The sequence below is a fragment of the Periplaneta americana genome, chromosome 9 (genome assembly GCF_040183065.1).
Source record: "Periplaneta americana isolate PAMFEO1 chromosome 9, P.americana_PAMFEO1_priV1, whole genome shotgun sequence".
NCBI classification, from domain to species: Eukaryota; Metazoa; Arthropoda; class Insecta; order Blattodea; family Blattidae; genus Periplaneta; species Periplaneta americana.
The window spans coordinates 118,143,523-118,164,891 of record NC_091125.1 but is presented as its reverse complement, the minus strand read 5'-3'; the positions used below and the strand labels follow the sequence as shown (position 1 = coordinate 118,164,891).

Sequence of the window (21,369 nt, the reverse complement as noted above, 5' to 3'; positions counted from 1 at the left end):
CTACGGATGATGGTTATAATATTTTAATAGGCAATCATTATTTTTCACCGGATACTGATCCTAAAATTTTAAAATCCTATCTTAATTTTCTTGAAATCAATCTAGACTCACACAATTACAGAATATTAATGCTCGGTGACTACAACGCTCCTGGTATGGATTGGACATCTGGTTGTTGTCCCAATGATATACATTATTATGCCAAAATCAAATCACAAGAGTTATTTTCATCCCTAAGTTATATCAGCTTGCAACAAATTAACTTTACAGTTAATAACAGGAACCTACTTGACTTAGTTTTTACAAATGTTTCTAAGAGTGAAGTCAAACTGGCCTCGCATTCTTTAGTCTTACAAGATAAATATCATCCTCCCCTCTTAATAAATCTTGAAGATAATCTATCTTACTCTAATCAAAGTCAACAAAGTTGTTTTTATAATTATGCTCAAGGTAATTACTTGAATCTTTATTCTAGCCTATACAATTGTGACTGGAATTGCGTGTACCAAGCCAATGACGTAAATGTTGCAACTAATTCACTATGTTTGATTGTTAAAAATGCCATATCTCAGTCAATTCCAGTCACAATGACTAAAAGGCTTAAATATCCTGAATGGTTTTCAAACAGCTTACGTCAACTTATCAAAAGAAAAGATAAGGCGCACAAAAAATATAAAAGATTCAAAACTGATGTCTATTACCAAATTTTCTATAATTATAGAAAACTAGTTAAATCTAAAATCAAAACTGATAAATTAATTTGGCTTAAAAAAAATCGATGAAAATTTAAAAAATGAACGTAAGAAATTTTGGAAGTACGTTGAATCATTTCGTAAAACTGATAACCACCCATATGAATTAATTATTGAAGATAAACACCTTACTGATGAAAAAGATATTGTCAATGCATTTGCTAACCATTTCAATTCAGTTCAGAAAAAGCTTAATCTTAAGGCACAAAACAAAAATAACAATTCTACTGACTGTCTATCTATACCTATAGTAACACATGATGATGTAAGGAAATCAATTAAAAAATTAAAGCAGACTAAATCAACGGGCACTGATGGTATTCCAAATTTTATAATTAAAGGGTGTTCAGAAATTCTTACACCTTTATTAGTTCATATATTTAACTTAAGTTTAAAATCTGGGGTATTTCCATCATACTGGAAACAAGCAGCAGTTATTCCGATCTTTAAAAATGGCAAAAGGAATTTAGTTAGTAACTACAGACCTATTTCTATTTTAAATAATTTCTCTAAAATTTTTGAAACTATAATTCACAAACATATTTCATTTTTTGTAGTAAGAACAAAAACATTCGAGATTTATATAAGGGTATAAAGGAATTTAAGAACGGATATCAGCCAAGGGTAAACGTGATCAAGGATGAGAATGGTGACTTGCTTGCAGACTCTCCATCAATCCTAAACAGATGGAAAAACTATTTTGCGCAACTACTAAATGTACATAGGCCAAATAGAAATGATCGGGACGAAATTGAAATACAAACTGCTGAGCCATTTATACCCGAACCCACACTTTCAGAAGTCAAAATTGCGATAGAAAATCTGAAAAAGTACAAGTCTCCAGGTATCGATCAAATTCCAGCAGAATTAATACAAGAGGGTGGAAGTGCATTATATAGCGAAATTTATAAACTTGTACTTGCTATTTGGGAAAAGGAAATTGTACCAGAACAATGGAAGGAGTCCATAATTGTACCTATTTTTAAAAAGGGGGACAAAACCAACTGTGGTAACTTTCGAGGAATATCACTTTTGTTGACGTCGTACAAAATTTTGTCCAATATTCTTTTGAGAAGATTAACTCCGTACGTAGATGAAATTATTGGGGATCATCAGTGCGGTTTTCGGCGTAATAGATCGACTATTGATCAGATTTTTTGTATTCGACAGATAATGGAGAAAAAATGGGAGTATAAGGGTACAGTACATCAGTTATTCATAGATTTCAAAAAGGCATATGACTCGGTTAAGAGGGAAGTATTATATGATATTCTTATTGAATTTGGTATTCCCAAGAAATTAGTTCGATTAATTAAAATGTGTCTCAGTGAAACATACAGCAGAGTCCGTATAGGTCAGTTTCTATCTGATGCTTTTCCAATTCACTGCGGGCTAAAGCAGGGAGATGCACTATCACCTTACTTTTTAACTTCGCGCTTGAATATGCCATTAGGAAAGTTCAGGATAACAGGCAGGGTTTGGAATTGAACAGGTTACATCAGCTTCTTGTCTATGCGGATGACGTGAATATGTTAGGAGAAAATACACAAACGATTAGGGAAAACACGGAAATTTTATTTGAAGCAAGTAGAGCGATCGGTTTGGAAGTAAATCCCGAAAAGACAAAGTATATGATTATGTCTCGTGACCAGAATATTGTACGAAATGGAAATATAAAAATTGGAGATTTATCCTTCGAAGAGGTGGAAAAATTCAAATATCTTGGAGCAACAGTAACAAATATAAATGACACTCGGGAGGAAATTAAACGCAGAATAAATATGGGAAATGCGTGTTATTATTCGGTTGAGAAGCTCTTATCATCCAGTCTGCTGTCCAAAAATCTGAAAGTTAGAATTTATAAAACAGTTATATTACCGGTTCTTCTGTATGGTTGTGAAACTTGGACTCTTACTCTGAGAGAGGAACATAGGTTCAGGGTGTTTGAGAATAAGGTGCTTAGGAAAATATTTGGGGCTAAGCGGGATGAAGTTACAGAAGAATGGAGAAAGTTACACAACACAGAACTGCACGCATTGTATTCTTCACCTGACATAATTAGGAACATTAAATCCAGACGTTTGAGATGGGCAGGGCATGTAGCACGTATGGGCGAATCCAGAAATGCATATAGAATGTTAGTTGGGAGACCGGAGGGAAAAAGACCTTTAGGGAGGCCGAGACGTAGATGGGAGGATAATATTAAAATGGATTTGAGGGAGGTGGGGTATGATGATAGAGACTGGATTAATCTTGCACAGGATAGGGACCGCTGGCGGGCTTATGTGAGGGCGGCAATGAACCTTCGGGTTCCTTAAAAGCCATTTGTAAGTAAGTAAGTAAGTATTTCATTTTTTGTTAAAAATAAACTAAATTCTGCACAACACGGATTTACAAAATCCAAATCTACTACAACTAACTTAGTCTCTTATTTGAATCAGATTGTACCAGTTGTTGAATCCCAGGGCCAAACTAATGCAATATATTTTGATTTCAGTAAGGCGTTTGATATAGTTCCACACTCTATTCTATTGTCTAAATTAAATAATATAGGATTATCGGCAAGTTACATAAACTGGTTTGAAAATTATTTACACGACAGACAATCTTGTGTACGAATTTCGAATACTATCTCCGATCCATTTAATATTATTTGTGGTGTGCCCCAGGGCTCAACTTTAGGACCTATTCTATTTTTAATCTTCATTGACGACATTTGCAAAAGAATAAGTTCTGACTATCTATTATTCGCTGACGATCTTAAAATTTTTCGAAAAATCAAAAGTAATGCTGACTTCAATTTCTTCAGGATGACATTAATTCAATTACCAAATAGTCAGTTGATAATGGGATGATGATTAATGAATCCAAAACTCATGTAATATCATTTTCAAGGAAAACATCTACACTAAAATATAACTATCTTCCAAAAACTGTATTAATTAACAGAAAAGACTGTATTAGAGACCTCGGTGTATTAATTGACAATAAATTATATTTTCATAACCACATTGATTATATTTATAACTATGCAATAAGAATGTTAGGAATAATTCGGTCAATAACTTATTCTTTTTCAACACCTGATTCTCTTTTAATACAATACTATGCATTAGTGAGATCGAAACTCGAATATGCATCTGTAGTTTGGAACTCTATTTCAAGTACTGATTCGGCAAAACTGGAAAATATACAAAGGAAATTTATATCATTATGTTCGTACAGATTTTTGCCTAATAACTCTGGATATAACTATGATAAAAATGCGAGCACTTTAATTGTCGAAGCCTTTATGCCAGACGTCATGACTTCGATTACTTATTCTTATGTAAGGTCCTTAAAGGTGACATTAATTGTCAATCTTTCTTAAACAGTGTCAGCCTTCGTATTCCTATGAAGGACATGAGACATCACAAACTCTTCTATATTAGAAATTCTAAATCTTCCTCTCCGGTCTCCAGATGTATTAAAAATGCTAACTTGCATGTAGGCGATTTCGATCCACTCAATGTATAGAAGTATTAGAATATGGCAATGCCTTTGCTAACATTAATTGCATTATCTTTCTACACATATTGGTAATACTTCTGTATGAATCATCTCCTTTCCATAAAATATAATAGTAATAATTCTTGTAAACTAATCATTGTAATCTATACTCATTTTGTTGTTATCTCTATTATGTAATGTATACCATAGTTGTTCATTTTATTGCATTTTTTGTATTAGTATTCTATTTTTGTCAATTGCATATCTTTACAATATTACTTATATTATTCCAGTCTCATTTATATGATTTCATTAATACATTTGTAATTCATTCTATTCAGTTGCCATTATTTTAATTATTTCACTGTATTAATTTTACTAATTATTTGTGCTATCTTACTTTGTTATGATTAATGTAGACTATTATATTGTTTGTATTTTCATCTCATTCCCATTTTCTATCATTCATGTTCATCATCATTTGTTGTTTTGTTCTGTTCTGTATCGTGCTAAACAGTAATTGGCCTTGTGCTGTTGTTTTGCACGTTAATATTCTAAATAAATAAATAAATAAATAAATAAATTATTATTATTATTATTCATATAAAATTAAACATTCATTTTAATGATTAATAGTTCCGCGACCATTGCATATATTTATTTACTCACACTGCAAATGGGTAAATACCCGGTGGCAGTGATAACTGATTACTCTTTGTAATTACTGATTACTACGTAACTGTAGGACTAAGTTAGGAGTTAAGTATGAGTAGTAGCCTACTTATCGAAATGTGTTGACGAGCGGATGTAGGTGAAAGGTAATGATTGGTTTTATGAGTGCTGGGTCCGGTATGCATACTTGCACTTGGGCTGTTTAGGCCACTGTACGCGATGTCTAAGCCGAACGGATAGTCCAGGTAATATTCGTTAATCCGACGCTAACAGACGGGTCATCCTACCCCCAGATATCACCCAGTCTATGTTTACTATTGCAGATGATAGATGAAATGAGGAAGAAATGGAGAGTGTTAATGAAATGAAAGAGGGAAACGAGAGTACTCCGAGAAAAACCTTCTGCAACATATCTTGCCTACCACAAATTCCACGCAGAACTAACCGAGGATCGAACCAGGGCTGCCTGAATGAAAGACCAGCATGTAGCCACACATGCAGCCATGTGAAAGGTAGGCCTATACGAAAAAAAATCTGAATTCTGCGTTAATGTTTACAGTCAGTATGTTTATGTTATGCTAAAAGTAAACAAAAGAAATCTGACGCAGATACTTTGTACAATGTTTCAAGGTATTACGGTGTACTAATGTTTTTTTTTTAATTTTATTCAATATTTTATCAAAATAAGAGTTTGATAAAAAAAAATATGCTTCAGAAAAAAGTTGTTTGTTTATGGTGCATAAAATCAGAATCCGATGAAAAAAGTTTGCGTTCCCGATTAATAAAAACCAAACTCATCTCAAAATGACCCTGACAACCTACATTAAATCAAAAATAACTAATGCCATTTGTTTTTCCCCTCAAACGAAGAAACGTTTATTCATTCTCGCAAACGCGTTGTTTTTAAGATACCCAGTTGGAAAGTAAAAATAACCCTCAGTATATTGTTTTATGACGGAAAATTATAGCTTCATTCCTATTTCTGCATTTAGACTGCTTCGGTACTTTGCTTTGGTGGACACATACGGCACGCAGAAAATCCGGTGATAAATGGTGATAATGATATAGTCCTAAGCCACAGAGACAAAATTTTACAGGAGAGTGTATTCAAAGTTTAGAGTTCAGTGCTATTAGATACGGTATTACAATTTCTCAAGCGTATACTTACGTCATTTGCTGATTAAATTTTATAATATTCTACTAGTAGATGCCCCAAGAAATGATTTCATACAAAAAAACTATTTTTGTTAAAAGTGTGGCTTTGGCCTATCTCATTCTCATCCCTTCAAATGATACGTATTATTTTCCGCTTTAGATGTTTAATAATAATAATAATAATAATAATAATAATAAACTGTTTATAAATTTTATTTTATGCTTAACGGATACTATAAAATGTACACAAAACACAAAAATCACAAATATGTCGGTAATAACATGAAACATAATAATAATAATAATAATAATAATAATAATAATAATAATAATAATAATAATAATAATAATAATAATAATAAGTTGCAGCAATTTTAAACAGTACAACTTAATAGCCCACATTTCAAACTTCTCAATGAACGAAATTACAAGATATCCGATGATAAGTGATTAGCCGAGAACTGTGACCCTCTCGATCCCAAAATTTTAATCGTTGCAATTTCCACAGTCATGCTGTAGATTTCCAAAATCACTAGACAAGAACTTGGCAGTGTTATTGGGAACGTTCTTGCTATATATATATATATATATATATATATATATATATATATATATATGCGCGCACGCGCACGCACACGCACACATACGAGACGTGCGTCAAAAAAATTTTCGTTCACTTCGACATTCTATTGTGAGTTTACAGTAGTTAATTTAAGATTCTTCTATTCCGAAAACCGACCACCTATATATTGGACGAAGACGTCTCTTCAGGGCATTGATACACGTACACAATGAGGTTGACTTCCATAAATAAAATCTGTATTATGTGCTTTCGTGTAGGTATATTCGAAAACGTCCTGAAGCCTGAATACTATTACAATAATTGTACATAGTGGACAATTAAGACTTCTAGAAAAATTAAATACGCATTGTTACTTCAGGATGAAATATGTAAGCTAGGGTGGGATATTAAAAAAAAAAAACACACACACACACACACGCACACACAATCGAGTATTTGTCATCCTGCAGAAAAACACTCGGCTCTCATGGACGGAATGTTACGAAATTTGATTTTTTGCCATGCTTGAATTCAATTCTAACGTTATTTGGCAACACTGCCAAGAGAGTATGCGTCCAGCTGACAACCGTAGCAACATGTGCCTCTTGAAACAAAACACACGCGGGTCACGTTCTCACGTACATTCTGAACTGAAATGGCATGGAATGAAACGCTTTGGACGCAGTCATAGTGGACAACCTCAAAGGAAAGTGACGTACTTCGAGAAAACCTAATATATTATAATCATTATGTCCACCACACACAACACACAACCTGTTACGCCTTTAGTAAGAAATCTTCAGCTAAATGACCTATAGAAAAATTACGAGTTTCCATAGAAACAGTCTTAGTTCGTTTTTACCGAGCATATTCTTTAACCGGTTGCTTAACGGCGATGTACTAACTGCAAGGTTATCTAGCGTCGTGCAATTTGTGGACCGTGAATGAAACCGACGATTCGCCATAAGTTTACCCGACATTTGCCTTACAGTTATGGAAACTCACCATTAAAAAACAATTAGGTAATCAGCCCAAGCAGAATTCGAACCGAAGCCGGAGAGCAGCCTCGGATCACAAGATCAGCTCGTTACTGGTAGCTTAAAGGTGGGTTTGCCGTTTTCGGTAGTCTAGAAGTTACCATTATTGTAGCGACATACCGAATTCGCAGGTTCAAACTTGGCTGAAAGCGTTGGTTTTTTAATATGATTCAGCTGTGAAGGACTTCAAAGCCAGGTGTCCCAGATCATATATTTATGGCGTGTAGAGTTATAATTCTAATCCAGAGAGCTCCGTGCAAACTTTACTGGCTATCTGTTTGTCGCCCCACTAATTTCTTGGATATGTCGACAGATGTTTCAACGGGACAAAATCACTGCTGAGGATTTGTGTGACCGTAGGAACGTTTGTCGAACGGGGCACGAAACAAAATATAAAACACGACGGGAATACAGTAAGACAAGCTGCTGTACACATAAGATTGGTCAGCTGCTCTGTCAATGTGGCCTTGATTCTATTTCGTGCTATCTTTCATGCAAAATGTTTAATTTAGGTTGTTTTTCAGCATTTGTCGATTTATTACATTTACTTTCACTTCTTCTTTACATATTGCTTTTAAAACAAAAACATATATATATAAACAAATCGAATAAATTGTAAATCCACAACTACCTAGTAATTGACAGTAGCAGTTACAGCATTAAAAAATTAAATGTAGGTATATGTGCACCCAATTCACTAAACTTCCATGTTTTAATGACACATTTCAATTTGTATGGCCAACCTGTGCAAGGTAATATTTTGTAAACCATCGAAAGCGACTGTTCTAAAGCATACTGTACAGCCTGTAAAGTTACATTAAATTGAGGTAAAAGTAAATTAGCCTACATAAATATGCAGGCCGTTCTTGAAGGGTGATCAAACTGTATTAACTTTTATACAAAAAAAACATCTCCACGTGGAAAATGTAAAAACTGACCTCGTGAGTAACGTACACTGTTATATGCATTTCAAATTTTTAACATTTTCTTTGTTCCCCCCCCCCCCCAGAGGAAATAAGATATTCTTTAATATTTGACCTGACACTTAATAGCGGAGGAGTTCCTGGAAAAGGAGGTTCAGAGGCATATTTATGCAGTTTCGGCTGAGGTAAGATTTGGTTTTCAAATAAAAGGTTCTTGTTTTTCTCTGCTTATTGCTTACCTGGTCCGAAAGGAAATATGTCGCAGCTCCATAACTGTTTCCAAAGCCTACACATTAGAGATTACAAGAGTAAGGCGCGTCGAAAGCAGTGGGGAATACTGAACTAATTTTTCTAGACGAGAATTATAAAGGACAAAGACGAGTTTGTAGCTTATGGCTAGGGAAAGGAAGTTCATGCACTTGCATATTTGTTCTCTATCGTTGTGTGAATATGCTGAAAGATTATCTACATGAATCACAAATTTCTGAATACAGTGATATTACTTTTATTGTGCATAAAAGTGCATATTTTGCCTTTATTTATAAAAGTATCATATTTTAACATTTATGCAGGGAAACTGCATATGATGTATGTTTATTTGTCTTTCCCTCATTTTTAAAAGTGTTTAACCTCGTAAACACGACTAATTTATGTTTATGAATTTTGAACATAACGATGACGCCCTCATAGGGAGCCTCTGAAGTTAGCAATTGGTATTCCTTTACCGCAGTCTTTAGCAGATTTCGATAGAACAATATCCAGTTTAACATCAGTTCCAGGAAATGTGGGAGATAAAGTGAACGAGAAAACAGCAAATGTTCTTTCTAAAAACCCTGGCTATTATCAACTTAAAGAAATTCAATATATTCCCGAAGGAAGAACACTCCAAAAACCAACAAAATTTTCTATAGAACAGCTCACAGCTTTTGTGCAAGCCCCTCTTACTTCTTGTGACGTAGAACGAAGGTTTTCGCGCTACAAAGCTATGCTGAGAGACAACAGGCGAAGAATGACAACAGAAAACATACGTCACTGCTTAGTTGTGAACTGTAACAGCATAAATGGAGCATTCAGCAATGAGGCAAGCACTTCAAAATCCATAGACTAAACGTGAGTTACTTATACCTTACTATTGTTAAAATAATCTCAGACTGATAATGCATATTTTGTAGCATATTTATCTATTTTTACGGCATAAATGCATACGTATTCTTCACGCTTTTAGGGCATGAATTTCCTTTCCCTGCTTATGGCATATACTGGAAATGTACATACTGTAGCTATGTCGTCGGCTTCAGGATCGGCATTGTCACCACCATCACTATAATCACAATCACTACCTCACTACCGTTATTTAGTTACACGCGATTTATATCGTCAGCCTGAAGGAACCATAGTTCCGTTCCTGTGAGATTTGTGACTGACAAAGCGCCTGTAAAGCAGGCTTCCTCCGAGTATTTCTCCCCATCATTATGGCTTCGCTATTGTTCCATTGTGGGTGCAATATCTGATCGTTTCTGAATACTCTTCTGAATAGCTAATTAAAACAATCCTCGTTTCGCGACCCAAAGGTTGAGAACCGCTCTCAAGACAACAGTAGGATATGGATGAAACAACACTCCTGTGTGGCTATATACGATGTACAACACGTTCTGTGAATGCTTATTTACAATGCGGCGTTCAGGAATTCGATTGCCAACGGAATCACAATCAGTGTCACGAAACGTTCTGGGAGATCTCAGAATGTAGGATGCATACAATGTATGTATACTTAATGTGCTGCAGGTAAAAATACACCTTTTGACAATTCTTATTTTGGGCTAGACTGCGTAAAGTAAACAAGTCATATACCAGGGCCGGATTTACGTATGTGGGGGTCTTGGCCTCGGGACGGAATGAATGCGGGGGACTTAAGAAACCCATACAAATTACGTCACAGTGTAGGCCTATAGGGGGAATTGTACAAATTAAGCAACAGTCTGATTTTGCACAAATGCAAAACTGATAAAGAAAAATGAAATAGGCTACGTAGAGATAATAAAAACGCTAAATAGTCTATATACAAACTTTCCTTACTGCCTTGCAGCAAACATGTCAATCATTTCATGAAGAATATTACTTTCCACGCTGACTAAGGAAAGTTACTCGTATGTTAAACTATCCTGGTTGTATGGAGCCGATTTTTTACCATCTTCATTTTTTAAAATGACGTTTACCCACTACAGTTTGACACCATACGTACTAACAGTGCTGCAAATTGTACTAATTCATTCCCAAGATCATCCTCATGGACAAGATTGGTAGCTATAGATAATATCTCGAATGAATTTAAAACATCAAGCTGGCTAAGAAATCCAAACCCTTTTATGACAGTATCATAAGCAGATAGAAAATTATAAATTAAGAAAATGAAACTTTCCATCCGAAACCGCTCGCTCCCTCTGTGATAGCTAGATTTCTGGTGCATTGTCATATACTAAACTTCCAGAGAATTAAGCCTAATATTTTTATTCGCTGGGGTGTGCATTCTTGAGCATAACTGAAGAGGTGGATTCCAAAATGGTTCAAGTCCAAATGACAAAAACAGATAAAGTAAATTTGACGCCCTTAGTGTCTGCATATGCTTTTTCTTCAAACGAATCTAAGTCAAGACTTAGGAGAGTCTGTTAAATAAAGTTACACTGTCACATATTATAGGCTTGAAAAGGATAAATTAGAACGTGAATAAAGCTAGTTAAAATCTAAAAAAAAAAAAAAAAAAAAATAGGACTTAGAACATTTTGGAATCCATCTCTTCAATTGTTTGGCTAATTTCTTGAGCTCTTTGCTAATATTCTACAAATAAATGTCACCAATTCTCTTATGTATTGTCAGCCGCTACACTATATCCTGGCTACGATTTCATAACCAAGGATCTGCCGGTTCTTGCAAATAGGTCCTACTTCAGAGAAACCATTAAAGAATAGCACAACGAAAGGGAAGTCAATACACTGAGTTAGAGCAAAATCTTGTACATAGCCGAAAGGGATTTTCCTCGTAAATCGTCCGATTGTCAGCAGGATTGCTAATTTAAATTGCACATTCATCAATTTTTGGTCATTTATTCCATGCAGGAAGGACATTATTGTAGGGACCAAAGACAAAAAGCATCTACAATATAAAATTAGAGTTAATGTTTTCTTTTTTATGGAGGGGTCCAGGAGCGATCGCTCCCTTTATTATCACTATTATTATTATTATTATTATTATTATTATTATTATTATTATTATTATTATTATGCATTATTAAAAGTGCCGTAGTTATTGATGTAATAATAACAGTAATAAATTATGTAAAATATTACTGAGACAAGGAAAAACAAGAGTTGATATTGTAAAAGAAAATACATACACTGCAATAATTACCAAGTATAATAAAATAAGTATGTCAGCATTTTTACTTATCTAGTCAGTGTAATTCGTATCCCTTGAGACAATCCCGCGTACCCCCTACTACAGATCAGTGGCGGCTGATTGAGGCAAGTGAGGCCGGGCCTCAGTCACTTGGCTTAACTGAAATCAAATTTTGTGTTTTCATATAATGTATTGTTATTTGAAAGAAAGCATATATCGCTGTAGAAGCATTTGAAAACTATGATATATATAGACCTGTTTTTTCAGTAAAATTTGTTCCTGAGGCCGGATCGCTCGTGCCAGGTCTGGCTTGTGATGTATATAGACCTGTTTTGCAGTAAAATTTGTTCCTGAGGCCAGGATTGCTCGTGCCGGGTTTGGCTTGTGATGTATATAGACCTGTTTTGCAGTAAAATTTGTTCCTGAGGCTAGAATCGTTCGTGCCGGGTCTCGCTTAATGCATTTCATGTCCTTTCGCGGGCTTTGAGCTTGCGCTTAAAACGTTGCAGCTGAGGCACAATTCGTCTGGCCTGGTCAGATTTCACTCGTCCCATCCATGGGCCGGCCTCAAGGGTAGAGTGGGGTGGGAATAGCAGTGGTGACTTGTCTTCCTAACTAGGCCATAAATAACAAAATTCCAGCTCTTTGGCAGGCAGAGACCCACTCGATTCTCTCCCCTTATGTTTCAGTTTATGACATAAGCGAGGGTGTAGTGAATGTGGGCCAATGTTGTTATGTATTTCGGGAAAACATAAACAGAAACAAATGAGAGAAGTAATGCTGGTGCAGTTAATTCATTGTTAGAGTGTCCTTTTTTGAGAAGAAATAATACTGAAAGAAAGGAAGTTTTAAATACAGAGAGAGACTATCGAGATACCTACGACATCGCTGATAATTTTTCTCACACATAATCTTAAAACGCGAGTTTATATTGCATTCTGGTATCGGCAACATAAATGGTTATGTGGTAATGTGATGCAAAATAAACTTCTCTTGGCCTTGTTTGTTGCTGTCAAAGAAAAAAAAAAGAAAAGAAAGAAAGGGGAATTTCAACACATATGGGTTGCTTCATCACACTGAAACAATCACTGAAACTCAGAGCATAACAGCTTATTTGGTGAGTGAAATTATTATTTTTCATTGATAATAATAATAGACTAATAATAATAATAATAATAATAATAATAATACAGTAATAATGATATTAATAATATAATAACAACAATAATTAATATCATAAACATTTCCTATCGGAGGCAATTAAACTAGTTGCATCTGGCCTCACCGAGGATTTCGATCACCAGCCGCTACTGCTACAGATTGAATACCAGTGTATTAGGAAACAGTGATGCCACTTTGACGATTTTGTCGTAATGTTTAGCGACTTTTAGCTGGTGTTGACGACAAGAATTTACTTTTGGAGTCTAATGACAAATAAGAGTATTACAGCGACTTTCCTGGAAAAGGCATAAATCTTAAACATGTTTATTAATAATTTTCTTGATAGGATGAAAAGACTTTGTTTTTAACATTTCATTACAATATTTATTTGTTTCCTTCCCTCTCCCCTTTCGTAAGATTCCTTCCCCTGCTTTATTCATTGTATTATGCAATTCTAACAATAGAAAGAATTCAAGGCCCATGAAATCCATGATAAGCCTACTGAAGTAACAGGAGAGCGATTATCGACTTCGCCTTGCAGGCGCTTGAGCCTGTAATTGTGCAGCACGGCACTTATTATTAATGGTAGCAATAAGTTTTTAGCGAAATATAACGACTTCTGAGGTTAACATTAGTGTTAGTACTTTTTTTAGCGGCTTTTTAAATTCAATTTAGCGAGAAGGCAAGCATTAAAAGAAGTTGGCGTCCCTGGTAAGAAAAACTACAGTTTTGCTTGCATGTACTACGCAGGAGTAAAACAACAGATAATTGCATTCACGCCATCAGTAATCAAAATATGATCGATCTATACAAGTCTGGTTCAAATTATGTAGGCCTGCTTATCAAAATGAAATATAACTGCGCAACTATTCGGAACCGGGTCCAAACTCACACACACTTAATCTACTCCAATGTATCTCAGGAACAAGATCCGTGAATGTTGGTGAAACTCCGTAGAAACCTCCTGTACATAAACTTTCAGATTCCCTTTTCTTGTTGATTGTTGCTACAGAAACGTTATTACCTATTACTCAATGTAATAAATTTTAACTATCACCTCTATAAATTTGTTACGTACAGCAGTTAACGCGTCAATAAATTAACCAAGAATTTTAAACACAGAAGAATCTGTTCGCGGAAGCCATTCACAAAGGAATTGGTTTGTATTCCTCTAGTCTAGTCAATTAGACAGCAATTTCCTGTGCCCCGTTAAACTTTGATCAGCAGGAATGTGTTTATTCCCGGTGCTTCCTGTGCATTACATACGGATACCGGAGTCAAACGATTCAACAGGGCCGTAGGGTATCAGACATGCATCAGAAACAAATCGTTTCACTCAAGACACAAAATAATCAGTGTCGGCTTACGTCGCTTTTCACGTATAAATGATATCCTGTTGCTTCATGGAAACAGTGTCTGCAGAAATTCGAAATTTTATAAGCGCTAAATAAATAATAAGTGTTGACTAGTGGAAGATAACAACTATTGGATTAATAATTAAGATAGTGTTGCAAGTTTCTATATTCTATTCTATATAAGACTTGAAATGGAAATGTTACTGGCTAAATGGGCTAATTAAGAGCGCGGTGGAAATGTGTACTGGAAAATTCGTGTTTTCCTCCCAGATTTCGGAGTAAGTATGGTCAGGCATAGGGACGGGCTACGGGATAACTTAGAAGTTTGTAAAGGATGTGAATATCCGAACTCATCTTTCTTAAAAGAAAACACAAACAGATTTCCCAGAAAAGTGGGAACATTAAAGAGGAAGTACCGAGAAATAAATGTAATAGCACAATGTATTCCGAAGTCACCCCATAAGTGCCTGTTCTTTAGCTTTACAAGAAAATGTCATTCATGTTAATTGGGCGTAGTTCGATTCTGCGCCTGAAGAAATCTGGTGGTTTGGAGTTAAGTAGTCGTCAAGTGAAATTTGTAAAACATCACTGTAAGGTAAGTGTTCATTTCGAAAACATAAAGTTTAAGTCTAAAATAAGGTGCCAGAAACAGCGTTTAGTTACACGTTTCCTTACACTGTCCGTATCCATATTCTATAAAGTAGTTTGGCTATGTATTAATTCACTACGAAAGCACTCACACCAGATGCCTACGGCAATACCCCGAAATGAACAGTAAAAGGAAATTATTTTAGGACATAAACACTGTTACATAGAATTGGTCTCAACCATCTCTATTAGGCCTACTCCAACATGAAATGGTGCCATTTCCTGCGCTAAACCAAATAACAGTCTTAGCAGCAAAGGTTCTGACAGCGATCGCGATATTTCTTACGCTTTTTCAGAAGAGCCTGGCTACGGAAGACAATGCAGGTCTATCATGCTTGTACTGGCATCCGTATATTGTTGAGTAGACACAGTATTTGTTTATAGTTAAGAAAGTTAATACCAGACTCACCTCTCGAGCAGATCATTGCCGCGTCCGTCGCCCGCGTCTTCGTCGCCGCTATCGCCGCCGTCGGGTGTGGCGGCGCGGGCGCCCAGCATGGAGGCCGCGGACGCTCCTGTAGTTGTGTTGCGACGCCTGGCGAGCAGCAACCCACGCAGCTTGGCAGCATAGCCGAGGTTGGCAGTGATGGACTGAACGTCGTAGTGCGCGAAGGCACGGCGCCTCTGCCTCTCCTCCAGCTCGCCACTAGAAGCGGTGCAAGGCGTTACGACGCTGTCGTCCACCGTGGCGTGCTGGTGACGCGGAGGTTTGCCTCCCAGGAAACGATGCAGTTTGAGCCGTAGTTTAGGGCTGGTGGACGCAGGGGGCAAGTCTTCCAGGGCGTTGGCGGCGTTCTCGCTAGCGGGCGGCGGCTCCACCTTGCCCCGCAGATATTCGGCGGGCCCAGGAGAGCGCTGGTCGGTAGCCAGGAGCCCCAGCACGGCGGGCCGGTAGTCCTGCAGCATGGCGAAGAAGCTGTCGCCCGCCCCCGAGATCACGTCGATGGAGCCGTGGCTGCCATACTCACGTCGAAGTTGCGGGGGGTCGGGGGCAGCCAGTTCCAGACTCGAGTTGCTGCGGTGCAGGGCGTCCTGGCCGGCAGGAGTGCACGAGCCGCCGCTGCGAGGACTCGTTAGCCCCGCCCCAACACGCGCACGCAGCACCGTGCTGTTGTAGTAGTCTACGGCCTGCATCGCGCGCTCCCGCACGGGGGGAGCCGCCCCTGAGCTCAGCCCGATCATCCCATCACGCTGCAACAAATCGGTTTCCAAGCAATGATAAAACAATCACTCTATAAGCCTCTATGCTTTATTCTATTACTACTTACATGTAAGAAATCGGTCAAGAAATAGATGCACAGTAGTAAATGAGTCAACGAGAGTCACAACGCCACAACGTGTGGGGAGAAAAGATAAAGCCAAAATAAGGAACTTACTACGCCCCAACCCTTCAAAGTCTCTTTATCATTACAAAGACAAAATAAATAAGGGAGACGATTATTGGAGTATTAATGATTATGGCTGTTGTTCGTTTCTTAAACTCCATTTGTCCCATTTCAATGCGGAGACAAGTTAATTACACAATATAATGGTCAAAAAACAGAAGAAACCCTATAATTTTTTTTTTATTCACAGCAGTTTATCACGAAGAAACTAAACATAGCCTTCAAAGCGATGCCACGGACCGGAGCGCGTCTGTCTTTTGGCAAAGACGCCATATTTGTCATCGAATCTCGAACGAGTAACTTTCCCTAACTTTTAGAAAGTAAAACAGGACCGTGACCCATTTGTCCCAGGACTTCACCCCACAACTATCGCACAAGCAGAGTTTAGTGGAGTCTAGGAAATTTCATTTTGGTGTGGGGCATAGTCAGAACTTATCTATGACTGACGGATGTCGATATAATTGTCAAATACTGCAACCAAAGCATATGCTGACCAGTTATACGTAGAAAAGTTATCATAAAAATCAGGGATAACCATAATTTCGAATTCCTTTTTTAATGTGTTCGCAAAATATAACTTCTTCAGACCGATTATCTACAGTTCTAATTATTTTGTTTGAAGATGCCGCAGTGCTACCAGTATATACTATTTACTCAATACACTAAAAAGAATACACATTCACAGCCTTTAAATACTATTAAACTGTTAAAAATACTACAACAGTACACTGGCGTAATATTTCTATAGGTCTATCCCTTTTTTAAATTATAATGCCATTTCCCTAACACTAAGTTAAAAAAAATAATAAACGATCAAAGGGCAAAGATAAATTTAGAAAGTCATAGAGAATAATATCAGTCCGTGAAATATTACTTTTTAGATTAACAGGTTTACACTGAAAGAGCAGTTACACGAATTAAGAAATGTTATTGATGAAAATATATATATATATATATATATATATATATATATATATATGGAATGTAAACAGTAACGAAAATAAATCAAGACTGGTTGTCGGTATAATAAAGATGTGTAAACAAATGTCTGAGATAAACAGCTCTGATCCCAGTTTAGCATTGCTTCTGATATTTCTAGTCTTTCCTATGGAAGTTATTTTGTATAATAATAATTGTATGAAGAGTTTCTATTCTCAATGTATTTTTCTTTCGGAATATACGGAACAATTATATATTATTATAATGTACCGAAGTACATATGATATTTCCGTGCAGGAATTCTGCGTTACCATATGATGAAGGATGGGTACAACGGAGAAAAATTCACTCCGGCACCGGGACTCGAACTCGGGTTTTCAGCTCTACGTGCTGACGCTTTATCCACTAAGCCACACCGGATTCCAGTTCCGATGCCAGATTGACTCCTTCTCAGTTTAAGTTCTACCTTCATTATACGGAACAACGCTTTGAAACTCTGAAGTCAATGCCCGGTATTTCGAAAGATGTCGAGAAAAGAGAAGTAAGATTTTCCAGAATTTATATAGGCCTAATACGAGCAGAAAACAACTGTTTCCTTACCCAAGTATTCGTATATATAACAAAAATACTAACACATTTAAGATACCCAGCCATCACTTTCACCAAAAGAGAATAGCATGTTACATGGGTAGTTATTTAACGATCTTAAACATTACATAACAATGGCGTATGTAAAAAAAATAACGTAATAAGATTTCACTTTATTCCCACCAAATAAATTTTCCCAAATCTTCTACAATCACATCTTAAGTCGAGACATCGATACAAACTTCCCAAGAAGAGATTTAAATATCCTCTTATGTCAGACATTTTTGTTAATTTTCAAGATATTAAAATGTTTAATCCCTCTCCTGTAAAGCTGATTTTTTTTTACATACGAGCTAATGTTCAACGCCATCGATAATTGAACAGTGCTTTTTTTTTTTTTCATGAAATAAGGTCCTTCTAATTCAGATTTTAGCGCTGAATTTAATGGTGGAATCCATAGTTGACTAAACAACAACAACCATCTGTACCCATTGGTCATGTAATGCAAATGAAGGGTCCAGGGGAAGAACGTGCTAAGTCACATTTTACTGTTTTTACAGGAGAGCAAGTTTAAAGTTTCAAGATCCATTACATTCTATTGTCTCTGAGTTATTTTTCAAATATTCCTGGCTTAATCAAGGTTTTACTCTGTACAATTAAACCACTGAAATCTCTATTGCCTGAGGTATTATATGACATCCAAAACAAAAAATTGATAATTTTGGACTTAACAATGTACTACTGAATTTCGTACATAAAAACCAAAACATATTTCATTTATATTTACATAAATATAAAACCAAAAGATCAGACAACATATGCTTGACAGTTCCTAAATGTACAACTGTAGCATATAATCACAGTAGCAACTTCGGTCCAAGGCTTTATAGCATGATAATAGATAAATTCCCAAACATACGATTTGCTAATGCTCCTTATTTAAAAAAATCTATTAAACATTGCTGATAGAGAAAATTTAAAGTTCAATTATTGTGATGTGTTTTTTCTTATTTTTTCTTTTATTACTTTTTACTCTGTTATTCAATAAAATATCTTAACATTAACTTACGTGGAATGCCCCCTGAGCACGAGTATGTAACTTACTCTTTCTGGGGGTGCGAGAGAGTTCATATATAAAAAATAATCAATATGTATATTTGTTCTGTTAATAAAGTATTATTATTATTATTATTATTATTATTATTATTATTATTATTATTATTATTTGAACTCAGCGCATCAAAATATCAGGCGCTTATAATTAAACTGACGGTGTTCAGCGTGACACAGCACGAACTGTAATGATCGTAGGAGTGTGAAACCTCGTAGATATGCTAATTAAGCAATGCGCTCGCGAATTATACCAAAAAAAAATAATTAGTTCTAAGTCTTGCCACCAAGTGAAAATATGGCGCTGTAAGCAGTCAGAACGTGGTATGGACGCAGGAATAAAGCAGGTAATAATCTACTCAGAGTTTGCAAAATTAAATACAAGATAAAGTAATGACGGAATGAAAACTATAAGAGTGGTTGCCATCAACCATAGATCTTACAGGATTTTCCGACAACATAGCAGTGAGCGAAAGGCCCCTTGAAAGCATCGCGACTGGTTCTCTGCAGACAAGTAGTCGTGTGAATCATGCTCTGGAACGCTCTCTGTCGCAAATAAATTCCGGCGACGTCACGGGGTAGGCACGCAGGAAGCTGTACTCGCGAAGGTGTGCGCACAAACCACGCTGACGTAATGGCCATTGTCGACAATGAATTCACTCTTGCTAGAGTTCATTAGATAACAATTTTCCTTGTTCGAACAGTCGATATATTACCCTAATTTTTGTTAAATTAATAATAATAATAATAATAATAATAATAATAATAATAATAATAATAATAATAATAATAATAACAATAATAGGAAGTAATGTTTTAACAATGAAAGCTCTAGCAAATAAATAATAAAAATTACTGGACCTTCCAATTGTGTTTAGCGAGACAATATATTATCGAACAGAATAGCCTCTCTCCTAGACCTACAATGATGTTACAGCCGTAACATCTCTAGCTAAACCTCTGCGATGGCTGAGTAGTCAGACCTTCGACCTATCACGCGGACGGTCCATATGAAAAATCCATAGTGACACTTGTGGCGGACGAGGTCGTAGTTGAGGTTTTTGTCTGGGTTCTCCCGTTTTCCTATTAGGCATCACATCTTCCCGTTCAGGGGCGTACGCAAGGAAGGGATACCGGGTTTGAACTCCCCTCGAACTTTAAAAAAAAGTGACATATTTTGATTTGTGTATTTGTTATCCATAATCGTTTTCCCTTCTCTAATTTTTCACTGTTAATAATAATAATCCGTGGTGCTACAGCCCATGAAGGGCCAAGACCAACCAGCCGGCTGCTGGCCTCACGGCCACAAGCCGAAGCAGAGGTGGACGATCATGCAACCAAAATGGAGGTATCGTGTGGTTAGCACGATGAGCCCCCCAGCCGTTATAGCTGGTTTGCGAACCGGATTTCGCTACCTATCGAAGCTCCCCAAATGCATCACGATGCTGGGTGGACACCGGTCCCATACACTGGCCGAAATTTCATGAGAAAATTTCTTCCCCCATTAGGAATCGAACCAGCGCGCATTCCGTAACGCGAGTCCTGGGCGGGATGCCTTAGACCACAACGCCACGGCGCGGGACAATGTTTCACTGTTAGAGTAACAAAATCTACATCGATTTAAGGCACAGTCGTCCTACTCCTCCTTCAATATAATCCTTGTGCTTGGTGCTGCGGCACGTTCGAATTATAACAATGCTGTCTTTATTAGAGACCTACCGACTAGTATTGACCTTGTAATAAAATGAAGTTTACCCAATGTGAAATTTAACTTGTGAAACATATTAATATGGTTGTTTTGAGAGTTCTGCAGTGCAGATGTTAAATATTGCGCTTTGTCGATTTTAAACTCATTTTAAGAGCAATGTTCACTCATTCGTTACAGCGGGGAAACAAACATTTCATAGTGCACAGAAACCAAATGCTCCTACCGGTCAGACAGGACTGGAGATTCAGCATTTAACTCTATGCTAGAACAATGACGTCATGCGCTAGTCGACAACGGAAACTCTATGTTTTGAATGTTGCCTGGATATAGTTTCAGTTCTGAGTATCGTGAAACGTTCGTTTAAAGTGTTGACCATTTGACAGTTCATATTTTTAATATAAACTTGACATTAGCACGAGAGTACCTACATCTATTATAAGGCAGTAGGTCTCCATATCGCTAGATGATATGGTCAGAGGAAGCCCAATTGTT

At 36.6% G+C, this 21,369-nt stretch overlaps 1 protein-coding gene across 1 annotated transcript in view; it reads right to left on the bottom strand.

The window, feature by feature from the left end:
• Window positions 1–21,369, bottom strand: part of LOC138706424 (signal-induced proliferation-associated 1-like protein 2) — a 267,880-nt gene that overhangs the window by 92,332 nt on the left and 154,179 nt on the right. The window contains exon 2 of the mRNA XM_069835715.1: window positions 15,557–16,338. Coding sequence (XP_069691816.1) covers window positions 15,557–16,329 — 773 coding nt within the window. The 5' untranslated portion in view covers window positions 16,330–16,338. The remainder of the gene's footprint in view (window positions 1–15,556; window positions 16,339–21,369) is intronic.